The sequence below is a fragment of the Solanum dulcamara genome, chromosome 4, assembly GCF_947179165.1.
Source record: "Solanum dulcamara chromosome 4, daSolDulc1.2, whole genome shotgun sequence".
Classification (NCBI taxonomy): domain Eukaryota; kingdom Viridiplantae; phylum Streptophyta; class Magnoliopsida; order Solanales; family Solanaceae; genus Solanum; species Solanum dulcamara.
Window position 1 is genome coordinate 23,919,774 of NC_077240.1, and position 18,452 is coordinate 23,938,225.

At 33.4% G+C, this 18,452-nt stretch overlaps 1 protein-coding gene and 1 pseudogene across 1 annotated transcript; one reads left to right on the forward strand and one right to left on the reverse strand.

Annotated features, from left to right (window-relative positions):
- Positions 1-916: 916 nt before the first annotated feature.
- On the reverse strand, positions 917-2,449 carry LOC129884125 (putative germin-like protein 2-1; annotated as a pseudogene).
- An 11,727-nt stretch (positions 2,450-14,176) lies between these two features.
- On the forward strand, positions 14,177-15,695 carry LOC129884876 (geranylgeranyl diphosphate reductase, chloroplastic-like). Its single transcript, XM_055959149.1, has one exon. It carries the CDS (start codon positions 14,226-14,228, stop codon positions 15,588-15,590), a length of 1,365 nt encoding a protein of 454 aa, XP_055815124.1. The 5' UTR covers positions 14,177-14,225; the 3' UTR covers positions 15,591-15,695.
- The last annotated feature ends 2,757 nt before the right edge of the window (positions 15,696-18,452 follow it).

An 18,452-nucleotide genomic window follows, 5' to 3' on the forward strand; every position in this document is an offset into this window, starting at 1 on the left:
AAATCGAGTCCGACTGGGATTCGAGATTCGAGATCTGGCGTGACCTTGACTTGGGACCCAAAATCTAAGCCTCGATTCTGACCAGGGAACTAATCCATGTTATCTCCTGTATTAAAGTTAGCAAATTAGAAATAATGAAAATAAAAATAGTATCCGAATCCACAAAATTCAATGTATGTCCTTAAGAAATTTAATACCCTCACTGTATCCGAGGTTATGGATTATTTTCTCCCAAGATAAAATGGATAAACTATTATATAAGTAACGGTACCTCAATCTTCAATAATTTCAGCGAAATCAAAAGTCAGCAACAAATTCACACAAGGACTCAACTTTGTTTGTAAGAAAATATATATGCAGAAGAGTGAGAAATTTGATGTTTTAAAAATGAGAGGAAAATCATCTATTTATAGACAATAAAGAGTAGTGTGAACATGTGATTATTGTGGCTTATCGAAAAAGTTACAACCCTTCACAAAAGTCACAACCTTTCAGAAAATTCGCAACTTTTCAAAAAAAATCATAACTCTTTGGAAAAGTCACAACATTTTGGAAAGTCACAACCTTTCGGAACGGTCACAACCCTTTGGAAAAGTTACAACCTTTCGAAAAGTCACAATCTTTCGGAATAGTCACAACCTTTCGTAAAGGTCACAATCTTTCATTTCTCATTCACACCTTTAAAACCCAACAATCCCCACCCTGACCCAAAATTCAAGACCCGATACGCAATCCTAACCTAGGATCCAACCCTGACCTGAGACTAGATCTAGATATCCGAGACTCGAGAATCGATTCATACAAAAAATCAAAATAAATTTCAAATACTAAATTCAAAGTAAAGTACAACTCTGTATCAGCTCAGCAACAGAGTTTGGTGAGTCCTCATTTTTAGAGGACAACCCTTATATTTATCTCATTTAATTAGTCTTTCAATTATCAGACAATTAGAGAATTTCTTTCGAAGTTGTGCAATTTCTATCTTATTAAGTTGGAAGCCTTTGGCAAGAATGTCGTCCATAATAGGTGGTTCTGAAGCAAGGATTGAACTTGGAATCATGATTGGTCTGGATTTTGACTGTTGAAACTAGCGAGAAAAGTAATTTTTTTGTGTTCCACATTATACACGAAACGAATTAGACCTTGAGGGATCAAAAACACATCGCCGGGATTCAATATTTTAGATAAGAGAAAACTATTAAAGAAGTTTGTAGGATCAGGAACAAGAAGTCCTGCATAAAAAGTATCCTCCAGGATAGTTATCAGCTCAGTAGCTTGAGGGTGCATATGAAGTGGAACAAGACCCTGTGGTTCCAAGTCAGCAGTTAATAAACTGTATTGGAAAATAATAAAACAGTAACAACAACTAAAAGTAATAAAACACAGAATTTGGAAAATTAATGTAAGAACAAAATCGAGTCCACTGACTGCACAGTGTGTCCTTAAGGAAATTATTCCCCTCAAAGTACTCGAGGTTTTGGAATCTTTCCTCCTAGGATAGAACGATTACTCACCAAAGTAGAGGTACTGCAAATTTTGGTGACTGCGAACCACTCGAAGGTTGTATATCACACGAATTTAGGAAGTGCAGAAAGAAGAAGAAGAAGATGTTGTTTCAGAATTTTTGTATTGAACATTCTGAGGATTAAGAGACATATATAGACTGTTTGCACCTTTTAAGAAAAGGCGCCTGTTGGGAAAAGATTTGTCTGTTGAGAAAAGATTTTCAACTTTTTGGACAAGGTTGCAACCTTTCAAAAATCTGTTGGAAAAACAGAGGGAAATAATTTTAAATTAATTCGGGAAAGAAACAGATCGTGGGTCAGGATTGACCGTAGCCGTAGCCGAGCGAGCGACGATGACGACGGTGCGAGAGGAGACCCTCCTCTTGACCCTTCAGTAACATGAAGGAGTCCTTCTACTTTTAAGTAGAAGACTTTTAGTTTTCACCACCTATGTGAGACCAAAACTTATTTAATAAAGCAAGAGAGAACATATTATTTTCCTCTCCAGTTTTTTTTTCCTCAATTTCCCATTCAAACTATCAATTAAACCCAACAGTCAACACAAACAATAAAAATACCAAGAGTATTAAGTCTAGGCATGTTCTTTACATCTACAAACTTTATAGTGCAACCAAACAAGGGCACTGCATTTCCACCAACATTGAGACCTGAAAAATAGAAATCATCTCCTTTTGCATGCATACTTTGGGTCTTTGCAAATCTTTCGGTTCACGAAAACTGCACAGGTAAAATAAAATAAAGCTAAGCATATTATTCAGATAATAACAAATGACAGTATTATAGAGGGACGATTTACCTGAAGCGTGAGAGTTGTTAACAGCAACACATATGTCCTGGAGAGGGTTGTTATCAAAAGCATAAGCAGGGGAATTAGAAATGAAAGAAGTAATGACTAAAGTTGTTATGAACCAATACATGCTCATTGTTATGCTTTGGGTTTATGATGATTTTTCCAAACAATCAGAAAGATGTGACTACTTATATACTCATCTAGTTCAAAATATACAAGAAAAATAATAGGTATTGAAAATTTTGCACGAGTCTATTTGGTAGGGCTAATATATATAGGGTTAAGCTCCGTGTAAACCAATCAAATTATACAAGAAAAATAATCGGTTATTGAAAATTTTGCACGAGCCTCTTTGGTAGGTCTAGTATAGGGTTAAGCTTCATGTGAAACAATTATAGACGGCAGAACCTTTCTAAATTAATATATTTGGTAATTAATCAATTTTTTGAGATAATATTTTTCTTCGGTCACAACATGGGTCAGTGGAAAAAATCATTGATTTCGATAAGATAATACATTTTCAAAAGATCCCTATAAAAATGTATGGTCACATTAATATTATAAATTAATAATTTTTGAAATTACAAAATATCTAAGACAATTTAGTGAATTGTGATTCTAGTATTTTTTGTGTTTTGTTAAAATTTAAATCTAGTTGAAGTGTATCTCTAACTTTTCCTTATTACGCCCATAAGTTTCTATGTTGCCTTTTGGAAGTGAACCAAAAATATTGTGAAGAATTCTAGAAGTGATAAGTGCTTCCTTAATGCATAATTGATTTGAAAGGTATTGTATCGTCTTCAACTTCATCATCAATATTGTTTTCTCCAATTGTATCCACAATTTCTTCTAAGCTATGGACCTCTAAACATATATCATTTTCACCAGAGTATTCTAACAGGCTATTGATATCCATTTTATTGCGGTAATCGAGATTATTAATCATGACCTTAAATTCATGAATGACGTTTTCACATGAGGGTTCATTTAAATTCCTTAAGGTGTCATCCCCTGAACGATGTAATCAAAATTAATCTTCATTGAATCTTGAAAACACTCTTTAAATTAATTAATAAATATTATTTATCGATTAAATAATACCTTTACAAAATAATACTATGATAATTCTGACAATATTAATTTAGAGTGATTTTACTAAATATAGTGTCACAAAACTACGTAGAAATTGCATATTTTTCCCTTAGGAAGGTGGATTATTCCAATCTAGACTAGAAAATAATTAGGTTAAAGTAAACCATACTAAATAAGTTAGGTACAATTTTGAGCGTTCTCCGTAGAATGAAAAGAATATTTCACAAATAGGTAAGATATATGCAAAATTAGGCTTTAAGAAATACAGTTTGGGTATTACCATTTATAGAAACTATTTGAGATGTTAGACAAAAAAAATTCACTTGTCTCTCTCTTTAGACGAACAAATCTCGCTTGTCTCTCTCTCTCTTTTTCTTTCTCTTTTTCTTTCTCTTTCTCTTTCTCTTTCCCTTTCTCTTTATCTTTCTCTCCATCTCTCTCTTTCCTCTCTCTTTGTCGTCTCTCCCTCTCTCGCCTCTCTTTTTATCTATATTTTGTACTTTCATCTCTCTCTATGTTTACCATATTTTTTGAGGTGTCAAGCGACTGTATTTGTTGTATTCATATATGCATTAAAGTTGTATCTTCCCCTCTATCACGATCCCGACTCACCGTGATTGTCACCCACATTAATCTTCCGGTGGGAGAACCACTAGTTCAGTCCAAACTCACAACATTCACGAGATATAAGCAGTCTAAAAATGCAGAAGCAAGTTTAACCAATAAATAATACTGAATTTTCATAAACTCGAAAATGTTTATTTATAAACCTCAATATATGCGGAAATTAACTCCTAGAAACTGGAAGTCCAATGTACCAAAATTCAAGCAAAACATCAAGTCTAGAAAAAATGGGTGCAACCCCAAAAAGTCATAAAGTAAAAATAGTGTTTCAATGTCTAAATCCTGGAAAAAGGACTAGAATAAGAAAAGTCAACAGCAGCTTGAAAGAAATGGCTCACCACTTGAACTCAAGCAGCTAACGGTCCTCTATTCTAGGTCTCTCAACAATCGTCTGAATATATCATGTACTCAACGAAGATAAAGCAAGTGTAGTATCAGTACATAAAGTCAATAGGGTACTGGTTGTTGACACCCAATTTTGGCTCTCTGTACTCAAAATTAACGTCTTAAGACTACTTGATTGTTAAAGAACACAAAATATAATATTTTACACATTTTCTTTTAGTTTAAATTTTTTTTATTAATAATTATCCTTATTTTAGCATTTTCATAAATTGTTTTTCTCATTTTTTCCCTTTTAATAATTTATGGATAAACATTCTTAATTTCATAAATAATAATTTTTTTATCAATTTATTGTCATTGTAAATTTTAATAGTCACACTATTTTACAATCATCTTCAAGCGTACACAACATAACACTGTAATTTATTCTTTACAACAGAATATCTTCCAAAATACGGATTACATTTTTTATTTTTGTGTTACATATCGATACATATATTATTTTTTTTGTAATGACTCGTTAAGTCATTTTGATGACATTTTGAGTGATTTTTAAAATTTGTTTACCATAGATTTGCGATTGTAGTTTAGGGGATCGTATTGGGTATTTATGTAAACTGCTAATTAGAATTTTTCTTTACATATACATATATACATATGCATATATGTATGAATTTGGGCTGCCCACTTTTACTTTTTGGGCAAGCACCTTCCTAGTAAGTGCTAGGTGATAAGTATCACCTAAGAAGACTTTCTATTCTATTTTCTCTCTCAATTTCAGATCTCTAAAGCCAAGAAGATACTTTGATCCCTCTCTCCAGCATAATCCCTCACCAAAATTCACCAAGAAAACTTGTCCTTTCAATTAGAACTCAAAGAAACCCCTCTCTTGTGATAAGTAAATCAAATTCGATTTTTTGAAACTGCATAGCTGTTAGTAATTTTGACGTATCTCATTGTATAGATCTTTGTTTTTAGTAAATAAATATATTTTGGAAAGATGAAACACATACCTACAACTTTTATGTTTATGTTGGAGCCTAAATCCGCTGTTATTGGGTCGAAAAATAGGACGCAACATAGGATAAGTTTTGTCCAGATTTTTTATTTAAAATTCCAGCATGTACAACCGCTAGTATTTTGATCATATCTTTTTGTACAAAATGTATTTTGTGATGATTCTTTTTGTTTTGCAAGCTTAAGACATATATCTACAACTTTCATGAAGGACATAAAGTCCAGTTCTACCGTTTGCAGTTTCAAATTGTAGGTACAACATGAGGTACATTTTTGGTCGGATTTACTGTTTTGATAGCCTTAAGTGTTGTTTGTTTGTTGTTGTTGTTGTTGTATAGCCTTAAGTGATAATATGAAATATTACTTCAAATTTATATATAGTTCAAATTGTAATTGGCCAATGAAATAATCTTTTCCGTCGATTTTCGACGCCTCCCCATTAAAAAAAGACGAAAATTTTAGTTTAAGTTTATATTTTACGTTATATTTTGCAAGCTAAAACAAAGTCCAATAGTGTTAAATCAATAACCTCCGGAGTAGGTCCATCTTTGGAAAACAACAACTAACTATCGCGATGGTAAATCCGGTAAGAAACTAACAAGTAACAACTCTATCTCTCCTTTGTTTTTGTTTTTTTTTATTATTGTTGGTTTTACTTTCTTTTTTTGTTTATAGATCTACTTTATTTTATGATAGATATAATTATTGTGATTTGTTTCTATTATTTTTTTTATTTATTATTGTTGTCTCCATCATATCTTTTATTAGTGACATCTATTGTCATATATATTTGTTTTTGATTATTTTAATTGATTGTTTTAAAATATATGATAGTTTTAATCTACTTTATTTGATGATAGATATAATTATTGTGATTTGTTTCTATTATTTTTTACTTTATTGTTGTTGTCTACATCATATCTTTTATTAGTGACATTTATTGTCATATATATTTGCTTTTGATTATTTTAATTGATTGTTTTAAAAGACATGATAGTTTTAATCTATTTTGTTTGATGATAGATATAATTATTGTAATTTGTTTATATTATTTTTTTACTTTATTGTTGTTGTCTCCATTATATCTCTCTATTAGTGATATTTATTGTGAGTGAAAATTATTATTTTGTTTTTTGTTTGACTACTTTTGTTAATAGTTTAACTTCATTTGTTTTGGCTATATTTATTCATCACTTTTGTTTGTTGGTGGATTATAACTGATGATTAGTATATACTTTATTTATTTATAGTTATCTTGTATCTATTTTTAACTTTGCTTGATTACTTTTGCTAATAGTTTAACTTCATTTGTTTTTGACTATATTTATTCATCAAGGGATTATAATTGATGCAACAACAACAACAACCCAGTGAAATCCCACAACATGGGGTCTGGGGAGGGTAGAATGTACGCAGACCTTACTCCTACCAAGGTAGGACGGCTGTTTCCTGGAGACCCTCGGCTCAGTAAAAGCATAAATGCAAAAAAATGTTAGATAAGAATAGAAAATTAAAAGCTTTATGAGAAAAACAACAAACAAAGAACGAATAGATAACAAAGAAATACAAATAAATAAATACAAATAACAAATAACGATTAAATAAATAATGAAAGCATCACAGGTAAAATTGAGTAATCAAAGCATAGAAAGCAATAAATAATAATAGAAATAACAGAAATCAGAAGTCAAAGCGCAAGAGATCGTAATGCACTACTACGCCTATGAATAGAGAAGAATAACGAGACTATGAACTAGCCTTCTACCCTGATGTGGGTCCTCCATACCCTCATATCTAAGGTCATGTCCTCCGTAAGCTGTAACTGCGTCATGTCATGTCTAATCACCTCTCCCTAATACTTCTTCGGCCTACCCCTACCTCTTTTGTAACCATCCATGGCCAGACTCTCACACCTCCGCACTGGGGCATCTGTGCCTCTCCTCTTCACATGTCCATACCATCTCAGTCGCATTTCCCGCATCTTGTCTTCCACCGAGGCCACTCATACCTTGTCCCGAATAGCCTCATTTCTAATCCTGTCGCTCCTGGTGTGCCCACACATCCATCTCAGCATTCTCATCTCAGCAACTTTTATCTTTTGAATGTGAGAAGTCTTAACTGGCCAACACTCCGCCCCATACAGCATAGCCGGTCTAACCACCACTTTGTAGAACTTGCCCTTAAGTTTTGGTGGCACATTCTTGTCACATAGCACTCCAGAAGCGAGCCTCCATTTCATCCACCCTACCCCAATACGATGTGTGACATCATCGTCAATCTCCCCGCTGCCTTGCATGATAGACCCAAGATACTTGCAACTACTTCTCTTTTGGATGGCCTAAGCACCAAGCCTAACTTCAACGCCAACCTCCTGAGGTGTCTCACTGAACTTGCACTCTAAGTACTCTGTCTTTGTCCTACTCAACTTAAACCCTTTAGACTCCAAGGTATGTCTCCAATCCTCTAACTTAGCGTTAACTCCGCGGCGAGTCTCATCGATCGGGACTATGTCATCCGCGAGAAGCATACACCATGGCACCGCACCTTGAATTTGTCGCGTCAATCCATCTATCACCAAGGCAAATAGAAAAGGACTAAGAGTTGATCCTTGATGCAACCCCATCACCACTGGAAATTACTCTGAGTCCCCTCCTACTGTCCTTACCATGGTTTTGGCTCCCTCGTACATGTCCTTGATCACCCTAATTAGGATTGTACAGGACAAACCGATAAACCGCATCAAACCGATAAACCGAACCAAACCGGAAAAAAAACCCGACTAGTGGTTTGGTTTGACTTGGTTTGGTGTTTGAAAAAAAAACCCGACCATTATAAGGTTGGTTTGGTTTAAACTAAAAAAAGTCAAACTGAACCCAAACCGACCCGATTATAGATATACTACTTTTAAATTATGTTATACATAAAAATATTTATTAAAATGTAATTTATAAATATTTTTTAAATTTTTTTCATAATTTTTGTTTTCTTTCTTACATTTAGATTTGGACTTGAGTAGCCATCTAAATAATATACAAAAAAAACTTATCTTATAAAGTTATATTATAAAGTTAAAACTTCAAACAATGTTGTGCTTCCATCTTATATGTTGATATTTTGTACTAGAACTCTTTTTAAGAAGCACTGCTCTGTACTTTTTATTAGATACTATGAGAAACCCAAAAAAATCCGAAAAAAACCCAAAAAACCAGAGAAACCCGAAAAAACCCGAAAAACCCGAGAAAAAATTGATATCGAAAAACCCGACTTTTATTGGTTTGGTTTGGTTTATAGATTTAATAACCCGACACAAATGGTTTGGTTTGGTTTGTAAAAAATCCGAACCAACCCGGTATATGTACACCCCTAACCCTAATGTATGTCATAGGTACACCTTTAGCCTCCAAACATGTCCATAGTATTTCTCTTGGGACTTTGTCATAAGCCTTTTCTAGGTCGATAAATACCATATGCAAGTCCCTCTTCCTCTCCCTATGCTGCTCCACGAGTCTCCTCATAAGATGGATGACTTTTGTAGTTGAGCGTCCCGGCATAAATCCAAACTGGTTCTCTGAAATAGACACGTCTCTCCTCACCCTCATCTCTACCACTCTTTCCCACAGTTTCATAGTATGGCTTAGTAGCTTAATACCTCTATAGTTGTTGCAACTCTAGATATCCCCTTTGTTTTTGTATAGAGGGATCATTATGCTCGACCTCCATTCTTCGAGCATCATTGCTGTTTTAAAGATTACATTAAATAACCTAGTCAACCACTCCAAACCTACCGAGCTCGTGCTCTTCCAAAATTCCCCAGGAATCTCGTCAGGTCCTGTTGCTCTTCCCCAACGCATCCTACGAACGACACTCTTAACCTCCTCGACCTTAATACTCCTGCAATACCCAAAATCGCAATGTCTCCCTGTATGTTCTAAATCTCCTAACACAAAGTCTCTGTCCCCTTCCTCATTCAAGAGTTTATGGAAATAGGACTGCCATCTCTGTTTAATGAGGGTCTTGTCTACCAATACTTTTCCATGCTCGTCCTTAATGCACTTCACTTGGTCCACATCGCGTGCCCTTCTCTCCCGCGCCCTGGCTAGCCTGAACAATTTTCTATCCCCACCTTTCTCTTCTAGTTCAGCATAAAGGCGTTCAAAAGCTGTTGTTTTTGCCGTCGAAACCGCATTGATAAAATCTTCTCACTTATTTTTTTGTCATATTGTACCTTTATTTTTGTGGGTGTTGGTGCTTGGTGATGTAAATGTTCACTAGTTTTTATTTTTTGTTATTTTGTTTATGTTACTATTTTTGTTGAATTATTGTTGTTGGTTTGGATTTTACATCTTTTATCTAGTTTATTTCTTATTATGTTATTAATTACGCCATTATTATTTCACTTCTCAAATATCTTATATATTGTCTCTATTATGTCGATTGTTTCATCAATTATTGGTTGACATGGCTTTCACATCATTTTATTGAAATAATTTTACTATTTTTTAATTATTATTGTAATTCATCATATTAAATAGAGATTACACCTAAAAGGTCGATGAAGAAATTATCGTCGATTTCCAAGGCTTTCCATGTTTATAAGACGGATGTTATTTTTAGTTATTATTATTATTATTATTATTATCATTATTAATATTTATCCCTCACTAACACTTTATCAAGTCTTTTATAGGTACTCAGAACTGCTTTCCGAGAAGCTATTCGAATTAAGTTCGAATAATATTTTAAATTTATTATTGTGTATATTATTGACGTTAGGCAAATATTAGGCCATTCCTTATATTATTGCTTTAATTTACTCTTTATGTATATTTCATTATATATTTGTGCAATATTTTCATCTCCTCAATTTAAAAAAATGAGTTCAGCTAAGACCACAATTGTATATTCTGAAGGATGCTAATATCTTTCCTTCGGAATCACTTGAACCCCTTACTTAGGATCCATTGAATTTGTAGACATTTTTAAATAATTGATTGTTTTCTAATTATCCTAAAATTATGATAACTCCTTAAATTAAACTTTTTTCTTTTAAAATCTCTTTTGAACAATTGAATTGATTTTTTACGAATCACCATGACGTTCTAATAGGGATGTAACACTTATTACAGTTACGCCTCTGAGCTTACTATAAAATAGAATTTTATTTTTGTAGTATATATACACACATATTTTAAAATTATTTTGATAATAATTTATTCATTATTAATATTTTGCCAAGTGTCTATACATGTATTCAGAGATATTTTATGCAAATGATATTCAAAATTATTATTATTTTTCATATGATAAAAGAGTTCTTTGTTCATATGAATAAAGGGTTATTCTTTTAATATTGCATAAAAACTACCTTTTTATATACATATACCTTTCTCATATTTTTCTACACATAATTGGTGATAATATACTTTACTTACTTAGTACATATTTTTTTTATACATATAATCTTATACAATTTTAGTGTATATATTTTTATATATATGTTTGTTATACTTGCAAATAATAATTTTATCTCCTCCCTTTTTGATGAATTAAGTCTAGCTGGGTACCACATTTTGTGGATTTCGAAGGATGCCTAACACCTTCCCTTTGGAATAATGTAAACCCTTATCTAGAATCTAAACTGGTTTTTCGCAGATTGAAACGTGAGTCATACAGGCCATGCATCAAATAGATTTTCCTTAATAAATTAGGTGGCGACTCTATACAATAATTAATCTTTTTTAGAGTCCATATGTTGTGCTTTATCTAACCTTGGTTAAAAATAGGACATAACACTGGTAAAATCACTTAGCTAGCCAGTAAGCAAGACATGGACAAGTAAAATACAACACAGTAAGTACACATATACAGAATATACTTAATCATTAATATCTTATAACCAGTGCCAACATAATCATAGTTCATCAATCTTAATTATCATGCAATTTCACATAAGGACCCTCTCACGAGACCTACGAGCACTTAGTATGTGTCGAAATGTGACACCTAGTCTAAGATTTGTGTCGAAACTTGACACCCAATCCAAACGTGTGTCGGAATGTGACACCCAATCCAAGTATGTATCGAAATGTATCACCCGATTCAAGTGTGTCAAAACGTGACTCCCGATCCAAGCATTTAATTCAACCAAATCATAATGAATAGTCACATTTATATATCTACCAAGGATCATCACAGGTCATGGCCAATAGGTAGTTATTTCACATAGATCATTTCAATCTTTCCTATTCATATACATAAATACATACAGTAGAGTAATTTAGCAGGTACATAAATCACATACGGGAAAACAAATCATCACCTACCTCGAATTCAAGTTTTCGACCACTCTAAAGTGCACGAGCTTTCCCTTCCCAGGTTCGTTCAACTTGTTCTTGGTCTAAAATCAGTAATAACATACAAATGATGGATACAAGGGCCTAATTTACATGAATTATAACATAATTCCCCTCCTAGGTTAAGCCCATGATCCTAACCCCCATTCTAAGATTATTTTCCACTATTAGTTTCAGTCCAAAACCCTCCCCAAATGATCACCCATCATAGATTATGTGTTCTAGGAATCAAATTACAAGTTAAGGGAGTAATTTACTTACCTTTGGCACAAGTTATGGTGGAAATCAATAAGAATTTGCCCTAGGTCGCTTATGGTCTCTTAAGAATGAAATAAAAGTGAATGAAACCGTTCTGGGACTTTTCCCCAACTTCAGTCGCATTTTGTCCCACTGCAATGGAAACATCTCGCTTTAGCAGCGGGAATATCCCGCTTTAGCAGCCCTGCTCTAGCGGCCCTACCCTAGCGGGATAGGCAGAGACAGAGATCTCGTAAAGAGTCTCAAAGTCTCTACTTACAACACACCCTTGTCTAAGATGCCTTAAAATATACCTTTCACACCAAGATCGATTCAGAGAGTTTTACTCACTCGAATGTGATTTCGTAAAGCCATACACTCTCCATAACGTCTTGGCTATCAACTAACCCAATCAACTAAAGATTCAATCCCCCATCTATTTTTGGATCACCCTAAACCTCACTTTACTTAGAATTCGTCCAAGTCTGGCCTAGGCTCAAATTTTTCGAAGTCACTACCCAAATTTTTCTCACCCGAATTCCTTCCTTATTGGCTCACCCGTAATGATAGGATAAGGTCGTTACACCTCCCCCCTCTCTCTATTCTGTATTTCCATCTCTTTCTGTATTTTTATATTTTTTTAAGTGGCAGGTGAGTGTATTTGTTATATTCATACGTGCATTTAGTTTGTATTGACGAATTCTCTCTCTCTCTCCCCTCCTTTTCTCCCTCTATATTGTGTATTTCCACCTCTCTCCCTCTGTATTTCTATTATTTTTTGAGGTGACAGGCTAAGTCATATTTGTTGTATTCATACGTGCATTTAGGTTTTATCGATGAATTCTCTCTCTTTCTCTCTCTCTTTATGTATTTTGTGCTTTCACCTCTTTCTATGTATTTCTATATTTTTTTAGGTGGCAAGAGACTTTTTTTGGTTGTATTCATACGTGCATTTAGCTTATATCGATGAATATATGATGTATTTATGAATACCATTTGTGTGTATAAAAAGATACATACAAGGAATTATATTCATTCGCTTTAGTTTCACTTGTATCCATTTGCTCTTGCATCACTTATATTGATTTGCTTTTGTATCACTTGTATTGACTCGCTTTACTTTCATCTGTATTCATACATACACTTACATTTTAACAATGAATATAGTATGAGCGTATATAAAGATACAAAAATATAAAAATAAAGGATTGTATTCATTTGCTCTTTTATCACATGTAAATTTTTTTAAAAAAATATATATATAAAAATAAAAGTGATTGTATTAGTTGTGCTTCATATTTTTAGTGCATAGGTGAGGTGGTTAATTCAAAACTATTTTTCGCCACATGTTTAAATTCCAGATATACTTATTATTTTTTAAATCCCTTTGCTAAAATTATTTACACAATTTACCAGCAAATATATTATTTATTTATTTTTTGAACACATTTTTTTAATAATATTTTTTATTAGCAAATATTTATCCTACTTTAATTTGAAAAAAAATTTAAAAAAATTATTATTTTATTATAGTTATTTTAATAACTATTTACTATGATCTTATAATGCACCGAACTGCCCTTTATTTTAATAATTACCTAAATAAAAATTAATGATAAATTTACTATGATCTTATATAAATAACATATATTATTCGTTAAAAGGGTACATTAATTTATTCTATTTTAATTGATAAAATGATATTAAAAAGAAAAAAATTAATTTCTATATTTTCATTAGTTAAAGTGATTTTAAAATAAAGAAAATGAGAATAAAGTTCCTTAAAAATAATAATTTTATCAAGAACAAGATGTGTTTAACAAGAAAAAAATAATATAATTATTTTGAACCATACTATTAATAACAAGAGAATTTTTAAATTAAAATATTAATGACAATGACATTTTACATAATTAAAGAACGTTTTTGACCCTTTTTACAAAGATTCTATAGTTTTCTAGTTCAAAAACTAACAAAAGGCGCAAACATTATAAGTATGATTCTTAATAAGTGATTATAAATAAGTAGGCTCGGAAATCACAAGATTACCAACCTCCTGTGTCCACCATATACACCTACTAAACTCTCTAAAGTTAAAAACCCCAAACATTAAAATAAACAAAAGTTCAGTTCTTTGTACTAATCTTAGCATCTTTACCTTTTAATTAGTATATATATATATATCTCATTATAACCTACCACCATTAGCAAATCTGAAACCTTTAATACCTAAAATCAGAAATGGCCGCCCAAACGTACTTACATCTTCACCCTCTTCGATGTCTTCCATTTCCACTCAAGATCCAAAACCCACAAAACCAATGCCATCATTTCAAACAAAAACCCAGAAACCCAGTCGTCTGCAAGCTTCGAGTAGCTGTTATCGGCGGCGGTCCAGCTGGGTCCTCAGCGGCAGAAGCTCTTGCCGCCGGCGGAATCGAAACTTTCCTCTTTGAACGAAGCCCAGCTACAGCTAAGCCATGCGGCGGCGCCATTCCACTATGTATGCTCAATGAATTCTCAATACCTTCTCACCTCATAGATCGCCGTGTCACCCAGATGCGAATCGTTTCTCCGTCAAATCTCGTCGTCGATTTCGGTAAAACCCTAAAACCCCATGAATTCATCGCCATGCTCCGGCGAGAAGTGCTCGACTCATTCCTCCGGCAGCGAGCCGAATCTAGTGGCGCCACCCTACTGAAAGCCCTAGTCACCAACCTTGTGGTCCCCAAATCCTCAAGCGAGCCGTATGTCATTCACTACACCATGGATAATAGCCAGCGTCAGCTCGCCGTCGATGTCGTCATCGGCGCCGATGGAGCCAATAGCCGTGTCGCTAAATCGATCAAAGCTGGAAATTACGCTACTGCCATTGCTTTCCAAGAAAGGATCAAATTGCCCGAGGACAAAATGGGGTATTATGAAAATTTAGCTGAGATGTACATAGGGAATGACGTGTCACCCGACTTTTACGCCTGGGTGTTCCCCAAATGCGACCACGTGGCAGTGGGGACAGGGACGGTCTGTTCGAAGCCCGAAATTAAATCACTTCAACATGCAATCAGAGCACGAGTCAAACCAAAAATCGAAGGTGGGAAAGTGATCAAAGTAGAGGCACATCCCATACCAGAACATCCGCGTCCTTTTCGGGTCCGTGGACGGGTCGCTCTAGTAGGGGATGCAGCCGGATACGTGACAAAATGTTCGGGCGAAGGAATATATTTCGCAGCAAAAAGCGGAAGAATGTGTGGGGAAGCAATAGTGAAGGCTTCCGAGTGTGGAGAAAACATGATCAATGAAGACGACTTGAAAAGGGAATATTTAAGGAAATGGGATGACAAGTATTTCACAACATTCAAGTTTTTGGATGTGTTGCAAAAAGTGTTTTATGGTAATAATGCAGCAAGGGAGGCATTGGTGGAGTTGTGTGGAGATGAATATGTGCAAAGGATGACATTTGATAGCTATTTGTATAAGAAATTAGCTAGTGGGAATAGGTGGGAAGATGCTAAAATGGTGATGAACACAATTTCAAGTTTAGTTAGGTGTAACATTATGGGGAGAGAAGTGGAAGCATCTGCTCAAAAAATTCTCTCACGAGTATAGGTTATCCTAATATTTCAATTTGGTTATGTTTATTGCGTCATTTGTTGTATGTGTCCAAGCTAATCTATATGTATGTGTTTTCATTACATATTATTATTCCTTCTATCTCAATTTTTCCCATACAAATGTCAAAATATTTAATTTTGATTATAAATTAGGTTATCTAATAATTTAAAAATAAAATTTATATATATGAAAATTACATTAAAAATATTACAAGTCATCATAATTAATAATTCAAAATATTTAGTTTTAAAATGAGAAAAATCAGTAGTCAAAAAAGATTTATTTGACTCATCCACATTATGGGACGGAAAAACAAACAATTTAAGATAACAGTAATTGACTCAAACTATAAAATAGAATGGGAGCAATGAACATGCGATATGAAATAATGATTTGAAATCGTAAAATGAAATCATGATATGAAATTATGAGATGAAGTTGAAGTTTTATTTGGACATACGATTGGACTTTTTATGTTGTTTGTTTTCTCATAAACATAAAAACTCCATAAGTTGTAAAACTATCAAAATTGTACCAATTGTTTATACAATCTTATCAAATAAACAAAAGTTTATAAAATCGCATTATATATTATCACAAAGTTATTATAAAAAAAATACAACATTTATTGATCAAACCTTAATTAATTCAATAAAAAAAAATTGAACATAAGTTAGAGTGTTCAAGTTGTTAGTAGCTAAAGAAATTATTTTTACAATTAATGTCATAAACCATAGTGATTAGTCTTCTCCACTAAATATAATGATGGAATTTTCATTATTATTAAACAATGATTTGAATGAAGTAGTAATAAATTCGAATAAAAAATAATAAATTGGGGTGAATATAAATGGTAAACTAAGAATTCATTTAAAGTAAAAAATAAATTTTATATTGAAGAGAATAATCATTATATGAGATATAAACGGTGAAAAGTAATAATATGAATTATAATTTTTTTTACATATGAAACAAATGGCTAGTATATATATATATAAATTAAATATGGATTATTTTTACAAAATATAAACTTGTGGGTCAATTTTTATATTTGAAAAATCTCATATCATGATTTGAAATTCTCAAATCATGATTTTTGGTGAATTTGAGATTTCATCTCATGATATGTGATAACGCTCAAGTATGCCTCTCGAAAGAAATATAGACAATCGTTAGCGCTATATTTTACCCAATTAAGAGTCGCGATCGATCCCACAGGGAATAGGTTGAAACAAGACTATTAGCTATAACTTATTCAGTTGTAGTTGCTACTTCCTGAAAATAAAGAGTGCATAAAGTAAAAGTGAGGGTTTTGGTTTTTATTTAAGAGCAAACGACAATGTAATAATAAGTAAATAAGGTTAAAGTTGTAAACAATATGAAGACTAGACTAGGATTATGATCCCCATGACTTTTAACCTAATAGACAACTTGTTTTCATGATATAGATTCAATGTATTGCATGCAAAATCTAGCGAGTTAGGTAACATTTAATTCACCTCCTGATCCTTTTTAGACATATCTCATTCATCTCCTCCCGGTCTCAGAATGTATGCTTTACTAACCCTCGCCCTAGATCCCAACGTATTATCTCCTCCTGGTCTCAAGTAACTTAGACGAAGTTTATCATTTCTTTCGAAGCTAGACTCTTCGAATATATTGTGATATACTTTTCCTAATCACTCCCTCCCTCCCGGCAAACAATGAATACGGGCAAGTTCTCAATGCGTGCACTCACTAAGAAAGACTTTTGAATGAAGAAATCACAATACATGCAAAACAAAATCACGACAATCAATCCTACGTTTGCCTATCTAGTTATGTCGTCATAGTTCCCACAACCCTAGTTGTGGGATCAGCTATGCATAATTATAAGTAAAGCAACAAGAATTTGTGTATAACTCATGAAACAATACTTACAAAGATATAGAAAATCAACACAAGAACCAAACAATTGAAACAAGCAATCAAAACTTGATTTAAGTCTTCCAAACTAGCCAAGAAACAAGTTGTCGTGTGTGTTCTTGTGCTACTGTTCAGCAGCTTTTGATCAAGGAATCAAAGCTCTAAATTATAGTTTAGGTCGTGAATTTTAGCCTTCAAATAGTACGAAAAACGTAGAAAAAGTGTACCCTAAAAATATAACAAACGAGGATATTTATAGAAGTTAAAATCTACTCCTAAACAAAGTCGGAAAAGAAAGTTTGCTTGGCTTCGGACTGCACTGGACGGGCACCTCCACGGCCATTGGTGAGCACCACGACTCGTGGTGGTGATCCATGGTCCTTTACTTGGGCTTTGTTGGAAGGCCACCCCACCACGACCAATAGTGAGCACCACGGGCTCGTGGTGGTGCTCCTTGGTATGTTCCTTAGCCAAATTCTTGACTGCTTCTCCAGGGAGCCTTCTTCATGACTGGAGGGCCCTTTCTTCACGAGTAGTGATGTGCACCACGACCCTTGAAAACTAAACAAAAACCTTCAATGCACAGTGAAGTTCGTTCTTTGATTTCTGTTTCGAAGTCGTCCCAAAACCTCAACGAAATTAAGTGTTTGAGCACCTGTTGTGAAATTTTGCCTCTCTTGTGCTCTCTTCTCAACACCATCATTCCACCTTAGTCCAAACTAAATCAAATTTCCACTAAACCAATCCAAATATCATCAACTCAAGCGCACTTCAATTTCCCTAAAAACTAAACAAAAATGCATATCAAACTAACAAAATACGCTTTAGAACTTACAATAATTCTTATGTTTTGGGCATCGTAAATATCGTTTTTTGGAGACACATCAATCTGAAATCACGAGATTAAATCAACCTAAAATCGCATGTCCACACGTTGATTTCATCTCATAA